Genomic DNA, 22,114 nt, shown 5'->3' on the forward strand with positions numbered 1-22,114 from the left:
ACCAGTTGCACAATGCTTGCACCAATGCACATGCAAACACACACATAATACACACAGTCCCCAGACCAGTTTGCCGTGGGGCCATGGGGTTGGAAGGGGGAGGGGACGGGAGGGTTGGGTTAAAGTGCACCAAAATGAATTAACCCTAGATTACAATCATGAGTTCATTAATGTAATCTGCTTAAATTCTTAATCTCCTTTAGGCACACTTGTGTGTATGAAAGCATTTGGCCCAGTCAGCTACAAACACAGCTTCAACGAGCACAATGGTGAATTAATGAGCAATTTACAATGACAATGTGAATTGCGATAACGAGTGTGTTTACTGATGTCAAACTATGAGGTTACACGAGACCGTAAGTGGTTGCTACATCAAAAAGAAATGGTATGTGGTAACTTGAGACATGAGAGGCACCCAAATGTAAATCCCTTGAAATAATAAGAAATGGTCGATAACAGGAAAGATACACCCATACACAGTCCATGGCGCACACACCGTTCTCTGACAGCTGGGAAACAGGAGCAGTTTTTAATCTTCAAAAGCAGCTGCTGAGTGACAGTAAGAAGGAGTGAAAAATGGGGAGAGAAGCAGTGGAAACCTGAGCCGTGTGGCATCCAGCCGGGAGTTTGAGCTCAGTGCACAGACAGGCTCTCCCACTCTGTCTGTCACTTCTTCTCAGCCAGTCTATTGTTTGCATAAAGACGATGCTTCAAATATTGAAACTGCCAACGCTCAATGGTGAATATCAGCATAATTTTGCAATTGTTTTTTCTTTGCAGGCTTCATTCAGGATTCTTGTTGAATCCCAAAAAAAGCACAGATGTAGCAAAAACCATTAACAATCCGTGCATTACATTTAAATGCCCAGTAAAGGAAATACCACAGGCCTGAAACTGGCACGCCCAAATAAAAGACTCATTATTAATCATTAATTATATATGCAGACAAGTTGAGGCATATCCCAGCAAAGAATCCTGCACAAAAAAAGAAACTTCATGAATGAATATGTCTCTCTTTTATCTGCTGTTAAATCCTGGCAATGCAAATTTTAAATTGTGAAAGCTAGTCGTCGTATTTGTTGTGTCATGTTTGGGGCAACCCATGAGTTCCCTTGCGGGCTGACTTGGCTGACCTGATTTGCTTCCCAATAGGCTGACTGGAACCAAGAGACATTCTTGATAAATTCTTGTAAACCTCACAAGTACTTCAATCCTGCAGAAAATGCCAGGAATTCAGCTGAAGAAACAATCTCGTGGTCCTCAGAGGGATTTAACCTGAAATCATAAGATCATTAAGACTCTTAGTTATGTGGAACTGGCTGTGAGATGTCCAGTGTTGATGGAGAGTGGAGTTTCAGATGAGTACTTCCCACCAGAATTAATATCTGATCTTAGTTATGAGAAAATCCTGGATGAATATTATCTTTTTTGTTTTGCTTGAAATCATGTAACACTGACGACACAGATGTCATGCAAGAACATATAGTTAAATTCTAATTTTCTTTCCATTTTCACGAATTCGGGGGTTTTTAAATCAGCAAGGGGAGTTTATAATAAAACATGTAGACATAGTGGACATTTTATAATCTGATCCACACATTTGAATTTGTCAATTTCTACTGTGGCAAAATAGCAACAAAACAAAAGTTTTGACACTTGCCTCCAAGATTTTTACTCTACTACTACAGAAAGAATAATTCAGTAACGCAATGAATAACATAATATGAAATATCTAAATATTTTAGATACATTGCTTACTGGACTGGAGTGTCTAAGGCTGGTGATGACAGGGCAGGGATTTAGTCTGTGCCTTCTCAAGATGCTTAACGTTTTAGTTCAGTGCGCTGAATATGATGAAATATATTCTAGTATGACTCATACACAGTTTCTGGTAACAAAGAAGTGTCTAAGTTTCTGTCATTCACATTCTTCACTGAGTGACTAAGATAGCATATATCAATAGAATAGAATAGAATAGAATAGAATAGAATAGAATAGAATAGAATAGAATAGAATAGGCTTTATTGACATTGTACATCTCAGCATTCACAACTAAAAAAAAATTAATTTTTATGCCATTTTTATACAGTATGTTATTTTAACTATACAACGCTTACCTAGGCCCAGAATTGCGTCATTTTCCATTAGATTAACATCTGTTGCTGAAATATGTTTTTATGGTTCTTCTGACACAGCACCTCCAGTTTGACTTCATGAATGTCCCAAATGTACTTTTAGCTGTGCAAGATGAAATGCATGTGACAGGTTTCATGTATTATTAACATAAATGAGTGAGTGCGATAAGATGTCATTTCACCTTGATGCATACATTGGCACTGAGTGCACATGTTTTAAACACATGTGCACATGTGCAGTGGGGGTGATTAGGGTGTTTTTATGTGAAATGTCATTTTTCCATTTTTCATGTTTAATGGCTGCAATTTACTGGTGTTGTTTCTGGAAGCGCACCTGCGTCGTATATACCTCATTGACAATAAAGAAGCTTATCTGACATTTACAGTTAAAAGTAGTCAGAGTAGATTAGGCTACAGTTTTCAGCAACCCTGAGTGAAAACAATCCCTTTTCATAGCTGCTCACCTGGGATATTTAACACAGTATTTGATATTAGATCGTTTTTTCTATTGTGTGTCACTTTCTATGTTGCTTTGTGTTGTTGTTTACTAAGCCATAACCGTATACCTGTGCAGGCAAGTAGCAGACAAGAGAGAGTGATTTGTGGCAATTTAAGCTTCTCCTTATTCAGTTATGTTCATTTGCTCCATTTGCTCTATTTGCTGAATTTTTTTTTATAATTTTTTTGGGCTCTGATTCATTCCCATTTTGTCATGTCCAGCTTCGTTTCTAAACCTCTCCCAATAACAACAGGGTTGTTTCAACCACCATCGCTGTTAGAATTGTTCGGGTTGTTTTTATTGCTAAAAATCTATTTATTCTGACAAAATGTTGGTGTCCTTTTTATATTATCCCAGTCTAACAACATTTGCTGTTATGTGTTGTGTCAGATAGAAGATGCACAGGAGGCATGTATTATTAACTTAAAGGAATAGCGGAGTGGATTTCCAACAATCACTGGGTGAACATAATGTACTATGATATTTGGGGGCGACATTGTGATGTGTAGCGGGAGTAGGGAGCGGGGGGAGGAAAATCTAGAAAGGTGGAGGTTTGGAAAGAAGAAAGAACGTTAGCTGAAGCAAAACTGAATACATGTGTATGGACCGGTAAGGTTACAGGGAGCAGAGCTACAGAAAGTGCAGGACTTTAAATACGTAGGGTACACAGTCCGTACACGTTTTTGTAGATGCTTGTAACACAGCATTGTATATTTGATCACTTTTGTAAAAAAAAAAAAAAAAAAAAAAAAAAAAAAAAAAAAAATCTTAATACATTTATGTAAACAACTTTATTTTGTCTTGATGTAATAAACTAAAAACAAAGAGGAAGAAAGAATGTACTGGCACTAGTGCAGACCTGCTAGAGATTTTCTGAACTAGTGTGCAGGTGAACCACACAGTGACAGGTGTTTTTTTTTTCTATTCTTTTTTTCTTTCTTTTTTCGTTATCCAGACAATAACACAATTATTGAGCCATGTTTAAAAGGAGACTAAAGCGAGGCTCTGTGTGATTGGCCAGCAGCAGCAGGAGTGGGAGGAGCCTGATTCCCGTCTCTTTCTCTCCGCTCGGCTCGTTGCTCTCCCGCAGACTGTGTGGCTACAAAGGGCTCACCGAGCTACTAACTTCTTTTTACACTGTTTCATTCGCGCGTACGAGCCAAAAGTTGGCGACAGATGGCTCAGATGACTCCCACCGGTTTAGGACGTGATGCGGTTTTAAAATCGGGCCTTACATTCGTGTAAGTTTTTTCCTCCAACTTCAAACAAATCGACGACGGAGCAAGTTGCAACCGACATAAAGGAATCCGGATCTGCTCCTACAAAGGTAAGCGTTGGACGCGGTATCCGACTAAAGTATGGATTGCGGAGTTTGTGTAAATTAACTTCCGATATGTGAGATTAGCTTCCATGTGTTTGACACGGGGTCTTTTGATGGTTGTTGTTAGCAGTCTGGATGTTTGGACCGCTGCTAACTTGGGTTGAAAGTTGAGCGCATGCTGGAGTGCTGACCAGAGTTTCACATTTACTGCACAAAACGAATTGGATTTCACGCTGAGTCCCTCCGCGGAAGTCCACAGTGGCTGTCTCGGTGAGATTCAATAGCCGACTCAAATTTATCTGCTTTGAAACAAAGGGGGCTTTTGAGCGAAAGATATTTATTTGGTTGTTTTGAAGTTGCGCGAAGTCTTTGTCAACCAAGAGCCACGCCATGATTGCTGCAAACTACAGCGGCGTTGTACGTGTTGTATATTATATTTCCATTGTATTATTATAACCTCCCACCCAGTGCAGTGGCTGTCTTAATCTACTACAGATGATCGAGAGAATATTTTTATTTATTTATTTATTTATTTTTCATCTGTTGCGCCCTGCTCGCATAATTTTCTCCCCAAGGAGCTGATCTGAGGTGTCACATCATATGCGGTCTTGAAAGCTTCGCCTTTGGCACCATCTTGTATGTGAGCCAGCTGGGAAACGGAACAAGCTGGCAGAAATGTACTGGCTCCCTCTGTGGCTGAAGGTGACTCACAGCCCTGAAATGTTGATAGGGGTGGAAAGACTTGTGATGTAGGACAACACACCCAGGTGCTGCTTCCTTACCTGACATTTATTACAGATGGTTGTCCGTTGAGCGCTTAATGCAGCTGGTGGTTTCTCACGGCTTTTGACCGTGATGTCCTTTTTTATAGAGTTTGCAGTGTAAATCTGTGTGGGACACGGTGTGCACACAGGTTTTTCAGTGGGAGTGTTCCTTATCTGATCCGCTTTCATCTCAACAAAGTCTAAAGTACATTTCCGCTGTACGCCAGAACACTGATATGGCTGTTTTATTTCTGAGTGGCCCATTCATCAGCCGCTGGTATGGTTTTCGTTTAATCGTGAAATAGGAGGAGTGTTTATGATAGTGTTTACCTCAAGAGATTATTTTAAATAAAAACACACAGCATAAGCAGTTGAATCCGTTTAAAGGAGCAGCTCTTCACACTTCTATTTTTTTTTTGTATTTCTGCTCCAGGTCAAAGTCAAGATGTCGGTCAGCAGCCACGAGAACAGAAAATCTCGCTCTAGTTCTGGCTCCATGAACATCCAACTATTCCACAAGACTTCGCATGCCGACAGCCTGTTGACTCAACTCAATCTGCTGCGCAAGCGAAAAGTCTTCACGGATGTCGTGCTGAAGGCCGGCAACCGCTCCTTCCCCTGCCACCGGGCCGTCCTGGCCTCCTGCAGCCGCTACTTTGAGGCCATGTTCAGCGGCGGGCTAAGGGAGAGCCACGATAACGACGTCAACTTCCACGACTCTCTCCACCCGGAGGTGCTGGAGCTCTTGCTGGACTACGCCTATTCAGCCAGAGTCATCATCAACGAGGAAAACGCAGAGTCGCTCCTGGAGGCAGGGGACATGCTCCAGTTTCACGACATCAGGGACGCTGCAGCAGAGTTTCTAGAAAAGAACCTCCACCAGTCCAACTGTCTGGGGATGATGCTGCTGTCGGACGCCCACCAGTGCCACAGACTGTACGAGCTGTCGTGGAGGATGTGCCTGGCAAACTTTGCGACTCTCTTCAGGACCGAAGACTTCCTCAGCTTGCCCAGAGACAAAGTCCAAGAGTTGATCCTCAGCGAGGAGCTGGAGGTGGAGGATGAGAGTCTGGTGTACGAGGCCGTTATCGACTGGGTGAAAGCGGACATGGAGCGGAGGCACAGCGAGCTGCCCGAACTGCTGCGCTGCGTCCGTCTGGCTCTGCTGCCTGAATCATACCTCCTCAAGAACGTTGCTTCAGAGGAGCTGGTGATGTGCCACAAGGTGGGCCGGGAGATCGTTGAAGACGCCGTAAGTTGTAAGATGAGGATCCTCCAGAATGATGGGATCGTCACGGGGTTCTGTGCAAGGCCAAGGAAAGTCAGCCAAGCCCTGCTGCTGCTGGGAGGGCAGACCTTCATGTGTGATAAAGTCTACATGATCGATAACAAGACCAAGGAGATCACCCCGAAAACAGACATCCCCAGCCCTAGGAAAGAGTGCAGTGCCTGTGCTATTGGTTGTAAGGTATGTGTGTGGTTTATACTTCAGCATTTTTTTTTTTTTTTTTTTTAAATATAGGCTTGAGGATGTACACATTCACATTGTGATTTCTCTTCCCGTTTCTCAGGTTTATGTTACTGGAGGACGTGGCTCTGAGAACGGAGCCTCCAAAGATGTCTGGGTCTACGACACTTTACATGACGAGTGGTCCAAAGCGGCGCAGATGTTGGTGGCCAGATTTGGACACGGCTCTGCAGAGCTCGACCACATGCTGTATGTAGTGGGAGGACACACTTCTCTGGCCGGATCATTCCCTGCCTCTCCGTCTGTGTCTCTCAAACAAGTGGAACAGTACGACCCTCAAACCAATAAATGGACCCTGGTGGCTCCGCTCCGAGAAGGTGTGAGCAATGCTGCCGTTGTGGGCGCCAAAAACAAACTCTTTGCCTTTGGGGGAACCAGCGTGAACAGAGACAAGTATCCCAAGGTGCAGTGCTTTGACCCCTGTCAGAATCGGTGGTCGGTACCGGCCGCTTGTCCACAGCTGTGGCGGTACACGGCAGCAGCAGTGGTTGGGAACCACGTCGTTGTGATTGGTGGCGACACAGAATTCTCTGCCAGCTCTGCGTATCGGTTCAACAGCGAGACTTACCAGTGGTCAAAGTTTGGTGACGTGACAGCCAAGCGGATCAGCTGTCATGCAGTGGCATCTGGAAACAGACTATATGTGGTCGGAGGGTACTTTGGGGCGCAGAGGTGTAAGACACTAGACTGTTATGACCCATCGTCAGACTCCTGGGACAGTGTGACCAGTGTACCCTACTCACTCATTCCTACTGCCTTCGTCAGCACATGGAAGTACCTCCCTGCGTAGAGACACCCTGACTCTGTGAAGTTTGTCGGTGAGTAATTGTAGCTTCTTGAAGCTAACGCAAACAAACAAGATGGCAATTATGTGTGGTATTCATAGTGTCCCTTATACTCTCAGATAATATATAGGAGCTAACTCTATAGAAACACGAAGATCTTAAATTATCTCAAACCACACTGTTACATAGTTAACACCCCCAGGTGAATTTGACTTCAGAGGCCAGTTTAAAGCCCCTCTCTGTTTTCCAGGTTGCTAGTGGTAACGGTGGTTAAACATTATCTAGCTGGTGTGACGGCTGGGTGTTGGATAAACACAGCAGAGTCCAGCTTTAGAGAGCAGGAGGAATGTCAGTGGTGCTGATAATTACAGAGCAAGAGCAACAAGACGAGACCTCTGTCACTGACAGGAGCGAGGTGGAGAGGCAGCGTTCAGGTCTGTGCTTGTAGTTCCAGAAAAGCAGGTGAGCAGGGTGCTCTGCAGGGCCATTGCTAACAGACTCCATATCATGAGTCAGTCCCCTAAAGCAGTTCTAAGTTCTAAAAGGAGGTTTGACACGCAGTGTCACTTTCGGTGTGTTTTAGATAAGATCGGGACCATAGCTTTTATTAGCTTTTGCAGCCATCAAGTACAAGGCTTAATAACTTAACACTACATGATTGTAAAAGAGGAACTTTCTACCCTTCTTTATACAACTCCCTATTAAAATATACATTATCCAGTGATAAAGTAAAGTAAAGTCCTGTATGAGCTGACAGGAGCCAGAGTGGCCGGATCGGCTCAAAGTAAGTCAGTTGGGTAATGTCATTAGGAATTCAGGAATGGAGCAACTGGGGAGAAAAATTGAGGGAAGGGTCTGAATATATGACTGACTTAAATGTAACATGCCACAGAAGAATTGCTACACTTGCCAGTCTGCCCGAGGGAAAGACAGGTGGCAGTTTTCACAGTTTTATTTGAGATAACGATGATACGTTTTTCCTGAGGCGTTCGCACTTTGTGTACAGGGAGACCAAGCGGGGGGTTACTACCTGAAATGGAAGGAGGAAACACGGTGACATTTTGCAGCGTTGTAGGTTGTTTTTACATGTGCCCCGTGGAGATGGAGCTGGTTTTACATTTCATGACGCGAAGCTCGTCCTCTGATCTTATTTTAGTACTCCTGCAATCAATGGAAAACAATTCAGCTCTGCAGTAGTCATTGGATTTGAAATTTAAACGCACACACTACTTCATCTTTTTATTGGTGGGTTTCGTGGTTGTGTCTTTATTGGAGTGATGAAACAAGGCAGGGTTTTATTACGTTTAGCTTTGACAAAGGACTGGATTGTCCTAATGTAGCAGTTTGTGCAGCAGGCTCAGTGGCTTAATTTGGCTTATTTGCTGAAAAGCTCTTGTCTGTCATGAAGGAAAATAAATCTCCTCATGTAAAGTAATAATGGTCTTGGGCCATACTGACATTACAGCCAGTTAGTTTAGCTTGAAGCAAAGAGTAGAAATGAAAGAAGGGATTTTTTTCTTTAAAAAAGCTAACAAAAGGAATTGAAATGTACCTCATTTGCATATTGTTCTGGACAAAAGTGTCTATCAAACGAAGAAGTGCAACAAAACCCACCAGACTGGCTGTTTTCCACCTGTTTCCAGCCATTATGCCAAGCTCACTGTCCCCCTGGCTCCAGCTTCATATTTACAATTCAGATCAGGTCATGTAGCTCTCTCCAAGAAGCACAGTGGAGAAAATGTATCTTTAAAGTAGACGGGCCTGCTGTTGTTTGCCAAATCTTTGTTTTCCACAACTCTAGCCAGAGATGATCGTAAATAGATGAGCACAGTATGAAAATGTCCCCTGAGCAGTTGGATTTCCGCTTAAGTAAGACGGAAGTCCTACGAGTTTTACTGCAAATAGAATACTTAAATAAATGTTTTTATGTATTATTATTAGTACTTCATATTTGGTCATTTTCTGTTCAAACTGATTCCGATGCAGCTTGGGTAAATCCCTCTCTTTCGAGAATATACAGAAAAGCTACTTCAAACAAGCTCCTTATTCTGCTGCCAAGGAGTTTGAAAGTAAAGCTGAGCTGGAGCAAGTGAGAAGCGCAGGGCTTATGTGTGTACAGTAAACAGCTGGAGATGATGGAGCTGGGGGCTTTAGCATTATGAGGCTGCTGGTAAGGGCCGCTGTATCCGCGCTGTAGTCATGGGTTTTTCGTGCCAGGATGGAGACAGACAGGCTGACTATGAAACATCAAGGCACCGCATCCTTATGAACTCTCGCAGTTACGGTAGCCACCATCCTGCTGCTTCTGCTGCTGACTGCCTTTATGTTTAATTACAGCCGAGATGGAAAAAGCTCAGGTTTCTAGCTTGTTAAGCTGATGCTTACAACTCAGTCTCACCCTGGACAGGGAGGGCTGAGAGGAGGAGTGAAGAGGCAGAAATGTAGGAACAACAGAGTGTCACAGAACACACAAACACACACACACACACACACACACACGGAGGAGGAGATAAAGCAGAAAACTAGTAAGACCAGAAGAAGCAAAGCTATATTTTACACCGTTTGGCAGCCGAGCCTAACGCCTGGCTAAAAATACATCGCTCCCGAGGCTTTCAGCGGGGGTTAGAGAGAAAAATACTTGGAGTGTGCGCAAGTGACCCTGTGTGTATGTGTCCCTTTCCCCTTTGGTGGTGTTGTTGCTGAAAACCACCAGTCAGCTGTTCAAGTATTCACTGGTAGTATTGTGAGTTTTTGCGCAGTTGTAAAACCATTCATTTTCCACTCCTGCTACCCTCTCTCTCTCACACACAGAGGCAGTCACATTGCTGGCATTGCTGGTCCTTTAAAAGGCCAACCATCCTCGCTCTAATTTGGGAGGAATGAAGGTGTGGTCTGCATTCCCATTAGTAAAGATTTGGTAATGTTGCCTTGTGCTTCGGGCCTCTCCTGGCTGTTTGCGTCGCCTGTATGGGATTACCAGCCGTTCTGTTTTTTTGTCACCACCTAGTGTAGCTTGTCACTGCCCCGTGCATTTCCACCAGATGTGACTGACCGCAGACTCCAGGGCCAAGCCAGAACCCGCTGTTGATGGAAAAGCATTTGTGAATGTTATAGCATTATGGTTTGTGTTTGTTACGGTCCAGACGGGAGAAAATGGCTTTTTAACTTTCTCAAACTGGCTTAACTTAGGCAGAACTAAACACGCGTAATTTTGTTGATTCTTTCCCGTGTCTTTCCAGTTACCAGGAAGAGTTTAAACAGTGCGGTCAGGTTACGTTTTGGAACTGGTAGGCAGAGTAGTGTCTAGTGGTGCCAGTCGTTGGTACCAGACATCAGGCAGACGGGGTGTAATCAGAGATCCCTGCATAAGATGAACCCAGTCTATCTTTCTCCTTTAAACTGCTGAACCACAACGGCCATGAAATGCCCCCACCCCAGCTCTCCCTCGCTGCTCTCCACCCCTTTCCCCTTCCAAAGAATCACAGACACAAGCAGCATTCTCCTTTTTTAACGGCTTCAGCGGCAGCTCTTACGAGGTGGGCATGGCTCTGTGTGATGGGGTACACCTGGAGAGGTCAGGGGCCACAGAGACACTCCTTGGTGGACCCCCCCCCCTCCGACAGCTGCTGTAAAATGGAAAGGTCACGGTGGGATCATGGAGGAGGAGTGCGGAGGCCCCCAGTCACTCAATACTAATGTTTTATTAATGTCTGGCTGTGAGGGCCACCAGGAACACAAGCTGAATGAGGCTTTTATTGTGGCATCTGTGTACAACAACGTCTCCCCCGTCCTTCGCTCTGACGCACACATCTACAGTTGGAGGTAGCACGTGCACGCACACTTCGTCTCCGGTCCCTTGAGTAATCAATCTGCCACATTACAGCCCTCAGCACGGCCGCCAAAAATTTACATAAACCTAATGGAGTTTCTATTGGTCTTTTCTCTCCATGCTGAGAGTAACAAAAAAGGGAAAGGGAAGACGTTGCTTAAAATGGCCAAATAATCACCCAGACTAATTTGATTACTCTCTTAAAAAGGGACGAGCTGTCATACAGTTACAGGGGCCTCTTCAGAAAGCCAGCTGGGGCAGGACACAGTGTGTCTGACCGGTAATTAATCTGAATTACATAACAGTTGCTGAAGTAGTACTGAAGCGGGACTTATTCACTCAGAGTGATGCTCTTTGTTCCGGTCCTCAGCTGAGAGTCTTTGCAAGGATTCATCAAGAGACGACTCTGAGCTCGTCCTGGACTCCTTCAAGCGTCCCCAGAAACAATGCGGACTCATGTAAATGAAGTGACTGTGATTTGTACGGTGGTCAATACAGTGGAATTCTAGATGGTCATTAGTAAACATGGCACAGGCCGTGTTGCACACAAGGGACGGATAAAGAAAGGGGCTCAGCTTTGGTTCGGGTAATTGGGCTCCTAGAAGACGCAGATGTTGTTTTTAGTTTCAGTACCGCTAAAAAAAAAAAAAAAAAAGGACGAATGATGTGTCACAGGGGTCATTCATTCATAAATGTGACCTGGTCTCCAGGAGTGTTGAACTGGACAACGCTTATTATTTTCTTTTATTTTTGCTTAAACCTCAGAGCATCGGACCACTCACTTCACATAGTCCCAGCCCATCTGTTTCTTTTTGTGAAGGACACACAGACTGCCCGTTTCCCTCACATCAACACAGCATGGCTGCTGCAGACACACACAGAGTGTTCATCTGGATAATTCCTGGTTGAGGCATTAGGTGAAGGTGAATTTGCTTATTTTGTTCAACCATTTGCATTCCAGCATAATGTCTGAATTCAAATCGGAGTGACTCAAGTGCATTCAAATAAATTAAGTTTGAAATACAGGTGAAAGGTGAGCGCTGTAACCAGCTCAGCTCTGTGTTGAATATGACCGACCTTGACGTGACAGGTAATAATGAAGGGACTGTGGAGCTCCTTCCTGGTGACAACAGGATCCCTGTTGTGGCTGAGGGAGCTGAAGTCTGATCATGTGGGACCGGGTGGGTGCTTTGATGGATCTAGTGATAATGACTGCACATAACCTTGTGTATTTCAGTGTCAATCAATGGCTACATTTGAACAACACGATCTAACTTTGTTTGTTCCACAATGGAATGTTCTGCATCTTTTTATTTTATTTTATTTTATTTATTTATTTTTTTTGCATCTTTTTAAACACTTCCTATCAAACACAGAACAACGCTGTGTATGTGGTACCAATCTGGTACAATCACATGTGTTGGGATGTTCAACTTGCATTTGAGCACATTGCAGAGATGGCAGCCAGCTGACACATAACTTCTGTGCATAGACTGTTTAAATATGTACAATGAGTCCCCAGTTTCTTGCGTTTCTTGCCAAACTGATGCTATTTTTCCTGGTGATTCAGGCGGCACCATCTTGCAAATTTGGAGACAGAGTCTGTACAGTCTGAGAGTAGAGCTAGGTAGAACCACGACATCCATAACAGATTTACAGAGCGGTTAGCGTGGAAACTGGTAGATATGTCTGGGAGTCATCGTGTCACATGCTGTTTCTATAGTTTCTATAGTGTCAAATAACTTACTAAAACCAAACTGATCCAAACAATTGTCACTTGAGCATCAACATTATATTAACTACCTAAAATGACAGAAACCTTCCCTGGGGAAAAAACATGGTTGTGTATTTCAGTGTTGTAGTTTTGTCCAAGTCCCATTCACTAATATAGAGCGGGTGGAGCTTAGGGGGCGCTCTACCAGCTTTGGCTTCACTTTTGAGGAGCCGTCATCCATCTTTGTTCAGTCTGTGGTTCTGAGTCTGTGTGAAAGAATGACTCTTCTCAATAACAGGTGGCAATAGTCTGTATTTGTTATTCAGAAAGGAAACACAAGAGAGCTACTGTTAATAAGGAGGCTAGGAAGAAATACAAAACTGTTGAAAAACTAGAAGAGCCTTCTGAGGGTGCCTTTTTGAACTTCTTCCATTTACTTACACCACTTCTGGTCTCTGGTCTCCGGTTCTTCCAAGTGAACATCCGTTTGGAGAGGTGTCTCTCAGTGTGTTTCGTTCGTTGCTGATTCAACATGCTGAATTAACTCAAAAGCTGTTAACAGTTGTCCAACTAGTCCCAACAGTGCAGGACACACCTGAAAGACTAGGCTCACCCAACAAATAACTGACAACAATGAGCAAACGTATGTCACACAATTACTTTTAACAAATCCAAATATCTTTCTGCATTTTCTTTTTTTTAAGTATTAAAAATGTATATATTTGTATTATTAGTCCTCGTTCCTAAATGTATAGGATGACATGATTTTAATTTAACTTTCTGATATAATAAATAAAAATGAATGATACTGTACTGCTTGTAATCTAAGCCCTTTGGTAACCCCTTGTCACCTCTTTGTACTGGTAGTACTCTATGTCATGCTGTCACTCTTCAGCCTAAGTATTCATAACAGTAACGAATCAGTGAAGGCTTGCTACTGTAGTGTCTGCAGGCTTTGTCAGTCCTGGAAATGAAGGCTCATTAGGTTATCCAAACAAACTCCCAGCAGAGCCTGAATGTTAACTCTCCTTCCTCGTAGCAGAGAGCAGGGCAGAGTTATCTGCACAAATATGCAAATCGGAGGTAAACATCCCTTTCAGGTTTCTGTCCAACCCCTGCAAATATCCAGTGGAACATTTCTTTGTAATCGCAGGCGAGGAAAATTCTACACAGAGTTACCTGAGGCTGCAGAGAGGGCTAAAGGCGACAGATTCCAAAGAATTCATTTCAGTGTTTGTAGTAAAAAATGTGGATTTCAGATGCAGGAATGCTAAAACCAATGAATTCTATCTGGATGAAGCAGACGAGCAAATCCTTTTGGAATATGGGTTTCATAATGCTTATTTTCACTGTCACTGCCACCCACAGATATTTATTACCCAGCGACATATGACTTGAGCGGCTTAAACCTACATGCCAGGAGGAATTTGGTTAAACAATGCCCTGTCTTGACATTATTAATGCCATGTGGATAAGCCTGATAAAATGGCATGGTGATAAGCTGATGTGTAGCCTGGGGGACTGAAGCCTCTGCGTTCCTATCCGTTCTCTGGAAACGTCCCGGCCACCCTCTCTGGTCATGCGGGCGGCATTCACACACTTGGTTCCTGTACACAGGACGCTCACAGGAGCTTGAACGTTAATCTCCCTCTCTGTCTCTCCCCCCAGATGAGCCGTGGCGTCTGGTATGCAGGCATGTGTCTCCCTTCACTGGCTCGGAGGAAGAGGAAGGGGTTTGTGTATTCTCGGGCTCCATCCAGCCCGATTCACATTATCTTCAGCCGCAGAGGAGCGAAGGCCTGGAAACAGCCCAGAGACTGGGAGTCTGCGGCCTCTTTCCACCTGATCTGTTTACTCGTACTTCTTGTGTAACTTTCCCATGTGGTCCCCCAAGTCTGACTCGTTGCCATGTATACAGCAGGGACCTCATAATGGCCTCAGTAGAACATCACAGCCACCTCTGCAAGCTTCCCTCTTTCCACCTCCTTGGCTAAATAAGCTACTGTTCCATCCCTGCACTGCTCCACAGACTCAGCCCGCCGTGTCAGCAGCACATTACCAGTTGAAGTGACGTGGTGTTCTACAGTGAACGTAAAGTGAAGCTGTCGGCTGTTGTGGTGGTTTCTCTCCCCTCCTGACACTGGGCGTTTACTCAGGTGTCGGTTCTTTGGACTGAATCAGGCCTTTCACATGCCAGGCGTGTGGAGAAGGAGAGAAGACATTCGGGGAAGTGTATGATTTTGTGCACAGCAACTATCTTCCGGTCTGTATTTATAGACTTTTGGACTTGGGCTTCCCTCAATTTTGGTGAGCTAAATTTGCATCTTCCTCCTCGGCTAAAAATACAAGAGAGAGTGTGTTCCATCAAGGCTGAAGGAGACACTCTTCTGTTGGAGATGTTATTTCACACTATGGTTTCTGTCATATTTTTGTGTTTTTGTGTCTCAGGGTTGTGTATATTTTTGCCTGTACTTGTTGAAAGAAGGGTTACATCATTGTTGTCTGTTCTGAAAATGTTTTTTGTTTTGTTTTCTGTGAATGTACTATTTTTGTGACAAACTATTTTACAGAACTCTCTTTCATTTTTAGTAAATGTTCCAAGTAAAAAAGTATGATTATGCTTAATAGCAGTGGTCATATTGAAAACATACACGTTGCCAAAACCTTACTAGCTAACCTTAGTGGTGGTGAGGATTTAAATAAGATAATTGTTTTCCAAGTAGTGAGATTTGTAACTTTTAATTTCATGTCATTTTTAAATCTCTTTAGTTGAAGTCTTTTTTGTGTGTATAGTTTGTATATTTGCTCTGTAATTAACTCGTAGAAGCCTTTGATTTGCACAGTCTGTACAAAGAAAACTTCATGGTCTTAATTTTGTATCTTAGCCCAGCCTGGGTAGTGTGAATAATCAAAGCCTTTTTGTAGCAAATAACCAAGTCGCTTGTCATTTGACGTTTCATTTATTCTTGTGCAAGTCTCCCAGTATATCACCGTAGACATCAGATACACTGATTCTCCATCTGTTACTTCTTGTTCCACGTCAGTAAATGTCATCTTGGTGAAAAACACATTCCCTTGTTTGTCCTCTTGATTTCCAGAGAAGGTCTGGAATTCAGCGTTTTTTTTTTTTCCTCCTCAGCGTGGCCTGCTGTATAATCACACAGGTACTTAACATGCTTCAAATAGTTTCCAAATGCATGTTAGCAGCAGTTTTGGTATTTACCAGGAACACCCATCTCCTTCCTGCTGTCTGTGTGCGCTGAAGGTTCAATGAGATCCCGGTTAATACTTTAAATCCCAAGTTCTTAGTAATTTCACACATTAACAGCCTCTCTCGTCATGTAAGATGTGGAAGCCCCACGTTTTGAATAACGCGCTGGTGCGGTTGCTCGCAGATAGTCAGACCATGCTCCCCCACACCTCTCACGCTGTTAATGTGACAAAATGATGTTGAGTGGGAAGAGGTTTCAGGTTGTTGGAGGCGATGCAGAATGTGCTGTCTACGTGTTTGAGGTTGCTTGCGATGGAGCTACAGAGAAATCACTGCTGTGAAACATCCATCGCCAATACGAAGACATCAGAAACACTTCAAGTTCTTTTCCCTCTCTGTTCTGCTCTAAGCTTACTGATCTCTTGGACGTTTCTCAGAAGATCTGGCAGCAGAAGCTTTAAAAATTCTTATGAAGGTTTGAGGTTCAAGAAACGCTTCAATAAACTAGAGACTATAAATATACCCTAATATACCCATTTATAACGTACAAAATTAACCCAAAGAACCTCCTCTGTCAATGGACACATTTCATCAGTCAGTTTTAGGACGGGGTTTGTTTGTTTGTTTGTTTTGGAAGCAAAGCTGATGAATGAAACAGAACAGTAGAAAAATAATCTTTCACTAAGACTTGCAGCCTTCTTTGTCTCTCCCAGTCGGCTGCAGACAGTGGGAACACTAACACCTGCAGCTGGCCTTTGTGGTAGGACTGAAAATTAACACTTGCAAAATGTCACACAACTTTAAGGCTGTCCCTTATTTCAGCTTTTATTACATTTTCCTGAGAAGATGGAACGCGTTACCTTGAGGGTGTTTGAATAAGAAGACTTATGAGTGGGTGTGAGAGAAATAAAATGCTGAAAAGACACAAAGGATTCAGCCGTTTGTGTTTTTGCAATTATGGCATTTTTGCAAACATTAAACATCAAATTATGAATATTTAAAGACGAGATGCAATGATCTAGATGCCTACAAAGAGAAATTATTCCACTCAAAAGACTGAACACCAACTGATGTCCCTTGAAGTGATATTATTTGTGTACCAAATTACATGAAGCTCTAAAACCAGTGACATAATGCAGCCGCATTGTTATATCTTTTCAAGCACCGCCGAAAAAACTTCAAAGCGCTCGGTTAATTGGACGTAAACAAAAGCGGCTCCAAAAAATCGCCCTCTGCAGCCATGACATCATGCCAGTAACAGAGCATGTCCAGTCAAGCATGTGGACGCGGTGGTCCAGCATGGCCACGGGTTTCATCAAAAGGTTAATTTATGGATTTTTAAATACAAAGCAAACATACATAAAAAGATGAGACGCCCCTCTCTGAAAAGGAGCCCTGGCACTGGACAGCGGGACGAGCCGCTCCGTTAATGGCTCCCATTGTGATGCAAAATGTGCAAACCGAGAAATTTCAAACAGATTGTGCCGACAACACAATTAAACCTCTGCAAATAAATAGACAAATTAAAGTCTGTTGGAGACAAAAGAAGATCAGAGGCCATGAAATAAAACAAAAAAAGGAGGGGCAAACTGCCAGAACAGTTGGAAGATATGTGGGGTCATTGTGCCTGTGAGTGTGTGGTGTGTGTGGATTTCAGTTCATCCTTCATGTGTGTCTGTGTTCGTGTACAGTGGGGGATGAGCTGTTGCAGCTTCTTGTGAGCACATAAGAATGGAGGCAGCGAGGTGGAACGGACAGGGACGTTGCACTCTGCCTCTCCACCCAAATATCGGCGTGTGTCTGCAGGCCTGAGACCCCCAGCTGGGCCCTCCGCGTGCTTTTGACAGACACAAAGAAGCCTTGATGAGGCCAGAATCGACCTCCTCTCACCTTCCCCAGGGGGGCTGGTTGCCCTGAAGGCCAGATCAGGAAACCACGCAGTGAAACCGGTGGATCGATGTGGACCAGATTTATGTCTGGATTTAAAATACTGTATTGAGAGAAGTCAAAATAGTGTTCTGCTTACACCACTGTACCTGTAAAATCTCATAGGTTTCTTGAGGTTGTAATGTTATGCTGGATTAGTTTGATTCATAATTATGTGGTGCTTGTAGCTTATAGTTGAGGATGTGCACAGTGCACAACGTTTGCTTTTGTGGGTTAGGATTGAAAATCCCAGCAGGAACCTTGTCATAAAAACTGTATGCTGCCTGAGAGGAGACATCGCTCCTTCACTCACACTCTTATATAAGTGTCCCTCGTTGCTTAGCAAGCAAACATCAATCTTCTTCTCCCTCTACTCTCCGTCTCACGTTCAGACTCAGTTCATTTCTTTGGACTTTATTGATGTGAACTCTAAGAACAACAACTCATGCCTGTCCAACCTTGAAGAATAAATAATTACCAAACAATGTTGTCCTCTTTCTCTGTGTCTGGTGCTGCCGGTAGTGTTAAATGTGTCTCTACATCTTCCTGTCTCCCACCTCTTTCTCTTTCCCCCTTTCTCTTGCTGTGGGCATCTCTGCTGGCAGCAGCTCTAAGGATTCAGAGCTGACTGGGTAAGCAAATGAGGAGTAAACAGAGTGTGAGACAGACAGTCAGACAGGCGGCCCAACCACTGAAGCGAATGCCAGGGTTGTCTTGTTTCTGCTGTCTGAGCAGGAGGTGTGTGTGTGTGTGTGTGTGTGTGTGTGTGTGTGTGTGTGTGTGTGTGTGTGTGTGTGTGTGGAGGGGCACTCAAGAGCTGACAGGCCCACCAGCACCAGGAGGGAAAAGAGACCTGCAGCTCCTGTGTGAAACGTGCACTGGCTGCAGACTGAGACATATACACAGGGTTATATGTCTGGAATTAAATGTTCCACCGTAGCTGAGTGAGATACTGGTATGTATCATTACATAAACTGAATGATTTAATTAGATGAAAATGCAATACTTGAGCTCTAACACTGGTTTCAGTGTGAAGTAGTCCTCAAAAGTGGTACATGTCAAAGTGATTATCCAAAAACTGCAAATTTTGACACAAGATTTTGACTTTTTTCTTGCATGCCACTGTTAAGCTTTTGCACATTTCACAGCTGTTGCTTTTAATTCACATTCAAAATCACAAAAGGCTGAGATACATGGTTTTCATTAGGCAGTGAAGTTGACACTACACTTTGTTAGGTACACCTGTACAGTCTAACACAATCCAATATGACTGCTCTCTCATACACGTACAAGTGTTATTAAATGTAAGGAAAAAATAATAGAAACACCTACTGATATATCACTGTAACTGTGACCTCTGTAAAAAAAGTGTTTACATATAAGCTGACACGCAGGTGTAACATCCCGTCCAAAGTGGATAATAAATGTTGTCAGTTTCTGCAGAGAACAACCTTTGACCCTCTCTTTATTTTTCTCTTTCTCTCGCTGCCAGATTAATTGCACCTCTGCTATTTTGAGTTTCTGTGCAGTGAGGACCTGTGGCTTTGACAGAGAGAGAGAGAAATGTGAGCATGGTGACGGGACAGCACTTTCAGACTTGCCAGATTTCAGCCACAGTAATAGCTGTTTACACAATGGAATAATTACCCGGTAAATTGCAGGGGGAAAAAGTAGAGAGGAGAGGAGAGGAGAGGAGAGGAGAGGAGAGGAGAGGAGAGGAGAGGAGAGGAGAGGAGAGGAGAGGAGCATTTTGGTCCTGACAGCTGCACAATAGAGTTGACACTCAGAGATCTATCTATCTATCTATCTATCTATCTATCTATCTATCTATCTATCTATCTATCTATCTATCTATCTATCTATCTATCTATCTATCTATCTACATTTACTGATGTGCTGTACTTATGGAAAGTACATTACCATATTCCACATCACAGTGACAGCTGCTCCCTAAACCTCTTGGATGGTTTCACTAAATAACTACACAATAATGAGGTAGAACTATCTAATATTTTCCTAAATAGCAAATATTAGAGAAAAGTCTAAAAATGCCATCTTAAAATTCATGAGCAGCCAAATACCAATTAAACATTGTTGCATTAAAAGGCTGCATAATTTATGATAATCAGGATGATTTTATTTTTCTGAAAACCAAGCACTTTCAACATTTCAAATATCGCTCGCTGACTTCTCGAGGGCTTCTTCCATTACTGCCCACGTTCTAATGAATGTGTAGATGCATGCCTCTCTGAAGAAAAATGGCATTTTTTGGATTCTTCTCCTCTGCTTTGGAAACACAGGGTGGAGGACCGAAACTGAAATATGTGCTCGGGTGAATATCCATGTGAACTCCAGTCACGTCACTGAGTCAACAGGAGGACAGTTTCATTCACAGAACAAGCGCACAAAGGCTTCATCAGCTGACCATAGCTGATGAGCAAAGACTGTGGGCAGAGCAGAGATGAGCCAGCGGACATTCCAGGCACGCCACACATACTTGGATTCATGTGGTATAAAAATATATATTTTTATTCCTCCTTGTTACGAAGACACTGCAGCTCTTTGTCCTTTAGCAGGAACTGAACAGATTTTTTTTGTTAAATATATAATTGCTGCTTCCTCTGACTCTCATTAATAAAACAGAATAATTCCCAGTTGGGTTGAAGTGAGGCTCAAAGGGGGAGTTGTTGAAGGTTGAGGATGGCATGGAGGGGTTTGATATATTGCCTGAGGTGACACACACACACACACACGCATACGCAAGCACACACACTGCTACAAAACAGCCCTGCTTCTGCAATCAAAAGCCTATTTTCTATCAGAGGTGCAAACTTCAAAAGCCTCATCCACAGCCTGATGGGAAGGCCTCCGAGCTGGAGTGTGGCAGATGTACACCTGCCCTCTGGCAAATAAACCCTCCTCACAAAAAGTCACTACAAACAGAATTATGAAAATAAGCCACATGCTTTTGTGTGTGTGTGTGTGTGTGTGTGTGTGTGTGTGTGTGTGTGTGTGTGTGTGTGTGTGTGTCTGAGGCAACCCCTTCTGCTGAGTCCTGTCTGGCTGACCACTTCGGATGAGATGTGACACCGAGGATGAATAATACAATAGGGAGATGCTCGGACGTGTCAGCGGCATCTGTCTCTGTCTGGAGCTGACGTGTGTCATCCTCCCTCCTCATTCATAGCGCAGGGCAGACGCTTATACAGAACTAATGAAGCAGACACATGCTGTATTAACACACACGCACCCACTCCCATGCATGCACGCACACTGACAGACAAACAAGTGCAGCTCGGATTGGACGAGGGGAGTAGGTGCCGTGCGGCCTCATCGTGACCAGAATCTCATCTCAGATTCCTCAAATTCCCCCAAGAGCCTCAACCTGCTCTTGATACATAGAAATGATTTCCCAGTTAAAAGGAAAGGCTCAGCAGAGTCTGGTCACTGCAAGCAAGAAGCAAAGCACTGAATGATTTATGATTAGACTACAGTGGAGAGCCGGTTGTTTCCGGGTGCATTGTTCAGGACTGTAAGTGAACTGAAGAGGAGTTTGTTGTTATTTTCAAAAAAAAAAAAAAAAGGCGATGGCCCGATTGCTGCTCTCTAATTGGCTGACAGATGCCATTTCCCAGGGGGCTACGGGAAGGATAATTAAAAGGGGAACAGAATACAGGATACAGCATGAGGAGGAGGAGGAGGAGAGAAGGCAGGAAGAGATTTGCTGTGTTTGAACAATAGCAGAGTCTTTCCTTTGTGGTGGAACAGGTTCCTGTGTGGGTTACAGTAGATGACAGAGCTTTCATTTCGCAGCTTGAGTCACATTATCATATTATCCCTCTTAATGCACTTGAACTCTCTGCCAAGAAACATTGACATCATAATGGTCTGAAATAGGAGCCACGGATAAAAAAAGAAAAATGTGTTTGGGAGTGGGTGTATTTATAATATTTGCGTGCGTGTGCACGCCCAAAACGTGATTTCTCTGTGTTGCCAAACAGTCTCGACATAACACTGACCCTCTTGTGACAATTCAGCGTTCTGCTGGGAAACTTTTGGACCTGGTATTCATTCATGTAGATGATACTTAGACATGTGCCACCCACCTAGACCAGACCAGACACCCCCACCCCATAGCAATGACACTCCTTGATGGCAGCAGCCATCCCCAGCAGGATGCAGCATGACACAGAAACACACATACAAATAATTTAGGAACAACTCAAGAAAACATGAAGAACAGCACAAGGTGTTGACTTTGCCTTCAATCACTAGATCCAAACTGATCAACTATCTGAGGGATAGGCAGCAGCAACCCCTACGGCCCTAGTGAGGATTAAGCGGTACAAGTAGATGACATTAGATGTTAAGGGTCTTGAGGCACGTGGTTCAAAGAGGGTGG

At 43.6% G+C, this 22,114-nt stretch overlaps 1 protein-coding gene across 1 annotated transcript; it reads left to right on the top strand.

Moving 5' to 3' along the window:
* Positions 1-3,673: 3,673 nt before the first annotated feature.
* Positions 3,674-15,645, top strand: enc3 (ectodermal-neural cortex 3). Its single transcript, XM_047587521.1, has 4 exons — positions 3,674-3,961; positions 5,153-6,187; positions 6,291-7,065; positions 14,244-15,645. Exons 2-3 carry the CDS (start codon positions 5,165-5,167, stop codon positions 7,035-7,037), a joined length of 1,770 nt encoding a protein of 589 aa, XP_047443477.1. The 5' UTR covers positions 3,674-3,961; positions 5,153-5,164; the 3' UTR covers positions 7,038-7,065; positions 14,244-15,645.
* Positions 15,646-22,114: the final 6,469 nt, after the last annotated feature.

This window comes from Mugil cephalus, chromosome 6 (genome assembly GCF_022458985.1).
Source record: "Mugil cephalus isolate CIBA_MC_2020 chromosome 6, CIBA_Mcephalus_1.1, whole genome shotgun sequence".
NCBI classification, from domain to species: domain Eukaryota; kingdom Metazoa; phylum Chordata; class Actinopteri; order Mugiliformes; family Mugilidae; genus Mugil; species Mugil cephalus.

Coding starts and splice junctions, on each gene's coding strand:
- enc3 (XM_047587521.1), top strand. CDS start 5,165: ATGTCGGTCAGCAGCCACGAGAACAGAAAATCTCGCTCTAGTTCTGGC. Junction 6,188..6,290: donor CCTGTGCTATTGGTTGTAAG/GTATGTGTGTGG, acceptor CCCGTTTCTCAG/GTTTATGTTACTGGAGGACG.